The following is an 8,918-nucleotide window of genomic DNA, read 5'->3' as shown; positions in this document are numbered from 1 at the left end:
ATAAATATAACATGTATTTTATTGATTCCAACAACCAGTGACAGGTGGATGAAAGCCTTCGGAAACATGCCTTATCCATGTATTGGACCCAACTCTGAAGAAATATCCCTTTTCTCTCCAGGATGATTTCTTTGTTTCCCCTCAATGATTGTTGCCGCATCCAGAATGCGGACCTATTTACAGTCTTTACAATGATGTCCTGTACAAAATAGAGAAATTAAGTTTTACAAAGGATTCTTTAGAAAAAAAGAGAAAAGAAATATCAAATATTTTGAGTATTAAAAAGGAAAACATTATCTGGAATGATTTTCCAAAACAATACATCATTGTTAATGTTTTTTTCTTTTTCTCATCACACAGCAAGTTTACATGCATTTACAACACATAGAAACCCTTAACATTTGCACGTCAGTGACATTAGATACCGCATAACATTTTTTCTTTAAATCTTAGTTTAGTCCACAACAAGCTTTGCTAAAATATGACTATTCAGCAACCTGTATTGGCCTAAAGAGATCCGATTCATCTCTTTATCTGCTTTGATTCTACATGCATAAACAGTGACGTGTGGATTCTTGCCTCTACTAGTTCAGGCTCATAATTCGATTTTGACACTTTTTTAACTGTTTATCGTCATTTACAAGTTCAGTTATGATACTTTTTTAGGACAAAACACCTGCAAAAGCTTTCAAACTGCTTAATTTCTTTAACTACATCAATAAACCCTGTTCTCAACACAACGCCGAACAAATCCTCCTCTCTTTAAGGCTCAGTACCACCTGCTAAAACAAGCTCCCATTTTTTGTCCATGTGGTGCAATTTGGTCCAAATTAAGAACTCAAAGACAGACCAGATGAAAACACACTGCGTTTGCTCGTGAGGATCAGGCATTTGCTGAGTGCCAACACCAGTAGAAGTTGCTGCATAGTCCTGATACACTAGTAAGCAAAACACAAATCACAGCTACTACAGAGTAACAGGCACAACAACCAGTGAATGAGATGAGAAGCTCGGGCTGATGGCTTTAGTTAACCTGCAGAAACAGACCAGGGTTGGTAGTCCAATACCTGAAATATTTACAATAACTGACATTATTCTCAATTGGCATGTGACCAGTGTGAGATTCACTGGCCATTTTGGCATCTTTTTTGCTCTTCGATGTCTTTAAATCTTTCTTTTCTTTTTTAGTAAACAGGTGACAAATCAGAGCTGCAGATTAGCTTGAAGTGTTGCTATCAGCCTTATGCAATAACAGTGCAATAACGAAGCAATAAGCAGCTCAGATACAATTTAAAATGTTAAACTTTCTTATGGAGCTGTCATAGAAAGTGGTATGACATTCATTTACAGGAGGTTATGTACATGTGAAGTGTAGTCGGAGCACCTAAACAATGACACAGTTTGGGATGGACAGGTGAATTATTTCAACAACACTTGCACAACCACTTTGTATGCCATGTGTGCCATTAGGGCTTCTTTACAAAAATCTACACAAAAAGTGTTTACATATTTTGCTTTTTAATCTTTCTTCGGAAAAAAACAACACCTCTCCACAATCGCTTGGTCCCTACCTTGTACCCAAAGTGTTCTCAACTATGAATACCGCACAGTGTTAGCATGGGCGCACACAACAAATGTCTCACATGACTACACGGTCTCTACGTAATGAATTCAACACTTCTTTGACGACACGTCCTAAAAAATATCAGAAATCATCATCCAGATCTATTTCACATTACTTTAGCTTTTGACAGTTCTACTGCATGACACAAAACTCTTTGCTAACCTACCCTGAAACCTACGCGATCTTTATTCAACACTAGAATAGTTCGGGACATTGTTAAAGAGCACCAAAAGTACCTAAATGATGATGATAAGCATGAGAATGAGATTTGTTTTGTTTTATTATTCTGTTCTTGAAGTATAAATGGGCATAGGTAGATTTAAAGTCACTCTACTCAGACTTTAAGTGTTTTGCAGTGGAGCTTTGTGATAAGGCTTCCTTTAAAAGCACCAAATAGGTGATTTGTACTGTTGAATGGTTGTTTTTCACAAGTGTTTTCTATACATTCATCGTTGAACTTAAACCACTAACATGACAGTCAATGTGCATGATTAAAGTACAGTATTTGGTTCAGTATATTAGATATTTGCACCAACTAATATAGATAAAATAACTGCGATGTAGCCTGATTGCATGTACATAATATATACAGTAGCTACTCTGAATCTGGGGGGAAAGATCTGAAACAAATGTACACTTTCCTAGATAAATGTTATAGAACAAAAAATCAGAATAGGATTCAAATAGCATTTGCCCAATCTGTTTAATCAGAGGGTGTTTGTTATGATATATTATCCCTGTGTGATAAGTATCTAATACCTGATATAGACGGCAACATTGGTGACACATAAAGCAGTTCATGAAACTACATTTACTTGGAAAATATGGAACTGTGCAGCAACAAAGTGATGATCTCACATCACTAATAAATAGGTTTTGTTTTATGCAAAAGAGTATGACAGCAAGTTAAAATTAATTGTACTTATAAGCCATAACAATGATAAAGACGTATGTGAAAACATATACTGATAATTGATCATATCGTATTTTATAATTTGATATTGTAGAAAAAAAAAAAAAGATGAATTAAAATAAATAATGTTGAGAGCTGAAGAAATAACTGACTCCTGATCGTCACAGCTGTGGTGATATTGATAAAAGCACCAGTATTCTCTGCTGAAGTTGAGATGACATTTACGTCTTTGTTCTTAAGGCATTTTATTTGTTTCACCTGCTCAGGTTGTAAAGTTCAGGATTGCATATGTATAAGATTTGGCCTTCAAAGACTTATACAGTAGATATGTACCAAAGAACTTTGCAATAAATAGTAGCATCTGTCATGCTGTCATACTCTTTTTCAAAATGAGTCACCATAATTGAGAACAGCTCTCGTTCACAAGCACTCCGTGCACCATGATGCACGTGTGCTGTTGCAGAAATCACCTGAAGTCTAAAGCGCTGGGACAATTCTTAGTGATCTTTTAGCACCGATCTAAGACTACTGTGATCGCTAACGTGGTGGTAAAGTTATCGGAACTAAAGTGAATGTCATCCAGTCAAGTATACAGTAAAGTAACAGAATATAGTCTTTTGAAAATACTGTATTTTGAAAATACTGCACGTATGTTGTAATAACCTAGTTATACTCTTAACCTACTACGGGAATGATGGTTTGAATTACCCTATATCCATTTCTTAGATATAATTTGTTCCTGACTGAGAACTGCATCATCACAAAAACATAAGATTTGAAGTGCTAATTGTAAAGTGTAAGCTTTGTGTTCAAAGTTTGGGCAGACAAGGGTCTTCTTTGTCTGGGGATTCAATGTAATTGGCAGCCTCTTGAAGTTTCAAAAGCATTGCCATCTATAACAAAGAAGAGAGAGTCGAGAAATCAGCAACACTAAAAGATCTGTTTCAGTTTCAAGTATTTCACGAAGCGTTGATTCTCAGAAAAGATCACAAAGTGCTGTCTTACCAGTGGATCAGATTCCATGGAGCTGGGTGGAGTCTCCTTGTGAGGCCTCTCCTCGCATGGCTGACCAGGGCTGCTTGAGCCGATGCTGGGGGGAGGCAAGTGGAACAGCTTTGCCTGGTCCTGCTGGGCAAGAGGCCAAGGCAGGGTGCCCCGCACCCACTCCACTGGGTCCTCCCACACCGCCTTCTGTCCGTGGACCTGAAGTGGCACAACATACCAGAACGGTAAAGTTAGAGGACAATATTTCCTGTGAAAGGGGAAGCCACCGGCACTTCTTGAGGAAGAACCTCATGCTAGCTGGAGACCATGAGCTGGATGTTGTTGGCTGTAGTTTCTCACCTTGATGCCGTCCTTGGCCCCCTCTTGCAGGTAAGGAATGATAGAGTGGTTCCAAAGATCAATGAACCACGATCGAAACTCCTCCACCGTGACAGGACAGGACAGGAAAAAGCAGGGGCCTGAGGAGACACGGGAAGGGAAAGAAGAACACAGAGGACACACAATTTGACATCATTCACACAAATTAAGTCCTCAATATTCCCTACAAAATAAAAAAAACAGCCTTCTTCAGCCCTGAAGTCATGCCCTGTCCTCATTCGAGTGTGCCTCATACCAATGAGGAAGTCCGACGTGCTGTGCTTCTCCAGGAAGGCGTGCAGGTGATACCACAGTTTGGGCACCCAGTCTAACACCCTGATCAGGTCCTCGTTGGTCAAGTTTTTCTCATCCTCCGACTCCATCAGCTTCCTGTGCAAGTAGCGCACCAGGAAGCCGTTGGCTGGCTCCACATTGTTGGAGAACGTCACCATCCTAAGATGATGAAAGGCGCATGCAAAAAGTCATATCGAAATACATCAGTGGGCTATTTCTTCATCTACATCTACATAAGATTTGTCATTATCCCTTTTGTCAATATCAACATTAGATCCAATTCAACCACCAAAATCAGAAATAATAATTCACAAGGTTTTATTTTGGTCTTTTTCCATCTCATCAATGTGACAGCATCCCTAAACCAACCTGTCATAATCAGTTTGATATGACAAAATGTTGTTACTTTAAATGGTCCAATCATATATTTGTGTTTTTGTTTTTTAAAGGGTAAAATAGAGGATTGTCTTTTCACTATTTTCAGCAGAAGGCAAAGATGTTGGTTGACTAATCTCAAGTGCAGATAATAGTGCGATGTTTGTATTTGTTGTCAAACTTCAGACTAAAAGCAGCTAAAGATATGTTGTATAAAATATATATTTTTTCAGGTATTAGTTTTTCTTTATTACTCACTGAGTCTCAATAAAAACAAAGTAAACTCTGTCTACCATTACTGGTACTCACAGTGCTGAGTGAAATCGAACATTATTAAATCATGCTGTATATCAGATCACACATAAACACATTAACTTACAGTTTACGATTGACCTGCTTTAATATGTCTTTTTATTGTATTGACTTGTTTACTCCACAGAGAACTTCAAATCTAACTTTATTGTAATCAGGACACATCCAGCCAGAACAATCAAGACAATCCTGCAGAAGAAGAAGATACTTCCACGACCATTCCTTTAACCAACCTGAAGCTGAGATGGAGGCCGTGGTTCGCAATCATCTTCACTGGCTGATTGCTTGTTCCAATAATGTAAGGACTGAGTAACAAGAACAATATTACAGTTAAGGTCACATTAAATATTACATAAATACTCTTGTAGCTAGTTTCAGTCTGTGTAGGTGGAGCTTACCATTTGTGGTATTTGCAGGTGAGAGCACCATTGACCAGTTCGCTGATGGACGCAGGCCCATGAACATCATCCAGAATAACGACTAGCGGTGTTTCTGATGTGCTGGTTTCCCGATCGATTTCATTGGCCAGGTTGGAAAGATGAAGCTGCAGATCCTGAGGACAAAAAGGTGAAAGAGAGACAGTAATGACAGGAAGCATGACAAACATGACACATGTCGTAACCCACTGTTGTACAGAATCATACGCTTCGTCACTCTCTGTCACCTTGCATGACTGGCGGTGCATGTTGAAAGTGACCACGATGCCGTCGGTGACTTCGCGGGCGCTGCGGTCCACCAGGTACTCAGCCAGCCGGGAAGCGAGGTAGCTCTTACCCGTCCCGCTCGGTCCGGACAGGATGAGACGGCGGTGTTTGAGCAGCAGACTGATGTAGTGTTGCATCATGGGTTTGGGAATGAGGGTTTCAAATACCAGGCTGTCCACACACTTCTCCTTCAGGCCTGAATATAGTGATGAAAAGTGAGAACGGACTGTGTTGATTGGTGATAAACTTAAGTGTGATACTTGATATTTGACTTGTAAATGGTCAATGCGTCCCGACCGACGGCGCCGTCGCAGAGATGTAGCGCCCACCCTTCGGCTCGCCCTCAGGTAAGCACTGTTGGCGTTATTCGCACTGTTAGCACCGTTAGCTTCTAGTCGCCAACTCATCTGTCTCCATGTTGAGAGCCGTGTGGAGGCAATAGGTTTGCTCTGAATTTCGTATTGAGCACTTTTTAAAAATTCGGCTAATATCTAAACCAAAAATAATCTACATTAGAAACAGGAGGAGCTTGGGTAAGATGTTGTGCAAACAGCTTTAAATCAAACTTGCATGTCCTTTAGAAACAACATGGAGTTCAAGCATTATGCGCTGAAAATAACTTTGCATCAAGTGTAAGGAGTCTGTGCACCCCCCACCAGCCTGCAGGAGTCTAACGCTCCTCCTTAGCATCTAAGGGGCCCATGTGTCTGAGGCTGGTCGACCAGCGACCTGAGACCTGTCTGGGCTGCTGCTGCTGCTCTGCTTCACTCACTGCATTCCAGCATGCAAAAGGTCTATCAAGGACTAGCAGACTATTAAACCAAGAACCTCACTGATCCCAGCTCTGGTTTAGAATCACTGATGGGCTCCGCGTATGTGCAACTCCCAAACAAAAACAGTGCTGTCATGAAAGTATAATGTTTACAAGTCACACAAACCTGTACTAGTGATGACAATGTTCAGCTTGTATGAATAATTTGATGAAATAAAAGATATTTGGCTATTTCCAAAGAACCAAAACATAATGTTGTTGAACTGATGAGTTCATCAGCAGCAGGCTGGGGTCATTTGAGTTTATGTTTTGGTCAATGATGAGGACAGCTCACGGTTAAATGTAACTGAAGACACATTGGACGTAAAGAAGAGTTGTAATCAAATTAAGCAACACTGATCCAAACAGCAATTAAGACAAACGGGTCCAAATTTAGTCCGATAAACAGACAGGCATGAGGATTTGCACCCAGCTGAGACTTGGATTAGGCAGTTAAACTCTTCCGATAAACACTTCCCAACAGCTAATGATCTGATTGACACAAGAAACTTGATTACATATCCCTCAATATATCGTATGCGTGTGGACCCAGCTTTCAATTGAAAGATTTGTGGTTTGCCAATTGAAAAGATGGATATTTTTCAACACACACACACACACACATTTGACTTTTGTATATATATTCATTTTTTTGTATTATGTAAGCGTGTTTCTTTTTTTTTTTTTTTTCTTTTATCGTGTGTGTCTTGCTCTGTGTTGTTGTTATTTGCTACTGCGACAGAACCGACTGTCCATCAGGTACAAATAATCTATCTCCAATCTTAAGCCTAATATGACTGACACTTTTCTCCACAGACCTTTCAGGGCCACTGTGATGCTACTGGGGCCCCGGGACATGCAGCGAGAGGGCTGTGTCTCTGGAGATTCTCCTCCCAGCACTCTCTTGATGTGGCCCATACTGTAACTGTAGATGGAGTCTGTAGACAGGCCCAGACTAGAAGTGGGGTCCACCTTGGCTATGTACACCTGGAATTAAAAGAATACAAAAAGAGAATTGAATATATCCGTCTGAGTAGGATTTAGTGTGATTTGACAGTGCCCCTTGTGATGTTTCAGAGCCAATTAACACCTGGACAAAGAGGTGAGACCTGGACAATCTAAATTCAAATACCTCTTTCACTAAGTTTCTGCTTTTTCATAATTCAAGGAGTTCAACATGATTCCATACGGTGTTTCGGCATCTTAGAAGTAACAGTGTGCTAAATTGAATGTGACAGCTGAAATGTGCTCGATGCAAACTGTACATTCAGATCTTGGACACGTCGCAGTGGTCAGAGTTGTCAGAAGAAGGGGACTCACCTTGAAAGCCTGGCTGACTGCTGAGTCCAGCATGGGCCAGTCCATCCTGCCATTCACCCTGACAGTGCCGACGAAGAAATCCTGCTGTTTGACCTCCTGTGAATGCAAAGTGCAGCAAAACCGGTGATACAGAGATTTCAAATCATGTTTATTTTGGTCTGAAGGAGGAAAGATGACAAATTTCAAACGTGCTTACATCTTTGAAGACGTGCAAATCTGCGACACAAATCACCACCCGAACACGGTGTTCATCCCTCTGAGAGGAAAGACTGAGAGAATCTGCAAAGAAGACGTCTGCTGAGGAGTAAAGACAAAAACGGAAAAAGAAATGTGGTATCTGTGACACAAGTTGAATATAAAAAATATAATATTCCAAAGAATGTCAAACCTAGGACATTGTTATAGTGGTAAATGCATATGCAAATTAGAAAACTGTGAGGTCTAACACAGTGATTCTTAACCATGGGGCCGCGGTCCACGATGGGGCCGCGAACGCCACCTAGAGGGCCGCAAAAAACTTTCAGTTTTGCACCTGTGGGCCGCGAGGGCCGCGGGACCGCATAGGTTATCAATTGAAGACACCAGAGATATTACTGTTCTCCATGAGACGCTCAGTTACAATATAGCTTCCCACCACCTGGTGGCGGTAATGCGTCAGTCAGTTGTTTAACAAGCTACAATAAGCAGAAGAAGACACTCAGCTAGCCGCTAGACCAGGCATGGGCAAACTACGGCCGTTGGGCTTTTTAATCCACCCGTCAAATATTGGTACAAAATTGTCCAAACTACAATAAAGACTAGGGCTGGGAAGTATACCCAGCCCTAGTTTTAATTTCCCGTATGATATGAATTCTTCACACACCATTATACCGGTGCGTAGCCAAAACAACTGCTGTCTGCTTTCAACAGGCAGCTAAACTAGGAACCCTAGTCATGGTCATAACTTTATAACACAATTAACAACCCACAACTAATGCTCTTTAACAGAGAAAAACAAAACAGCACACAACAGTCTGTGACACATAAACAATTTGTAACACTAATAATTGTACATTTATAAAATTTCACCGCCGAACTGCATGCTGGGTACAGCACGCAGTTCGCGATCATAAACATTACATGATTTATCCACTAGAGGGCAGCAGTGTTAAATCATTTAATGAGTAATAAACATTACACGATTTAACCACTAGAGGGCAGCAG

General features: G+C 40.5%; 1 protein-coding gene across 13 annotated transcripts in view; it reads right to left on the bottom strand.

Moving 5' to 3' along the window:
- nav1b (neuron navigator 1b) overlaps nucleotides 1-8,918 on the bottom strand; it is a 67,561-nt gene continuing 58,643 nt past the window's right edge. For 10 of the 13 annotated variants that reach the window (XM_031871660.1, XM_031871662.1, XM_031871664.1 and 7 more), the window contains 10 exons: nucleotides 7,912-8,012; nucleotides 7,716-7,811; nucleotides 7,214-7,382; nucleotides 5,545-5,780; nucleotides 5,279-5,433; nucleotides 5,114-5,185; nucleotides 4,156-4,352; nucleotides 3,882-4,000; nucleotides 3,543-3,740; nucleotides 1-3,430 (listed from right to left, as the gene is read on the bottom strand). In XM_031871660.1, coding sequence (XP_031727520.1) covers nucleotides 3,347-3,430; nucleotides 3,543-3,740; nucleotides 3,882-4,000; nucleotides 4,156-4,352; nucleotides 5,114-5,185; nucleotides 5,279-5,433; nucleotides 5,545-5,780; nucleotides 7,214-7,382; nucleotides 7,716-7,811; nucleotides 7,912-8,012 — 1,427 coding nt within the window. In that variant the 3' untranslated portion in view covers nucleotides 1-3,346. The remainder of the gene's footprint in view (nucleotides 3,431-3,542; nucleotides 3,741-3,881; nucleotides 4,001-4,155; nucleotides 4,353-5,113; nucleotides 5,186-5,278; nucleotides 5,434-5,544; nucleotides 5,781-7,213; nucleotides 7,383-7,715; nucleotides 7,812-7,911; nucleotides 8,013-8,918) is intronic. The other 3 variants (XM_031871661.1, XM_031871663.1, XM_031871673.1) reach the window with 1 other exon arrangement.

The sequence above is a fragment of the Anarrhichthys ocellatus genome, unplaced genomic scaffold (genome assembly GCF_004355925.1).
Source record: "Anarrhichthys ocellatus isolate YVR2014 unplaced genomic scaffold, GSC_Weel_1.0 scaffold60, whole genome shotgun sequence".
Taxonomy (NCBI): domain Eukaryota; kingdom Metazoa; phylum Chordata; class Actinopteri; order Perciformes; family Anarhichadidae; genus Anarrhichthys; species Anarrhichthys ocellatus.
The sequence above is the reverse complement of the archived record's forward strand: the minus strand, read 5'-3'. Positions and strand labels throughout refer to the sequence as shown.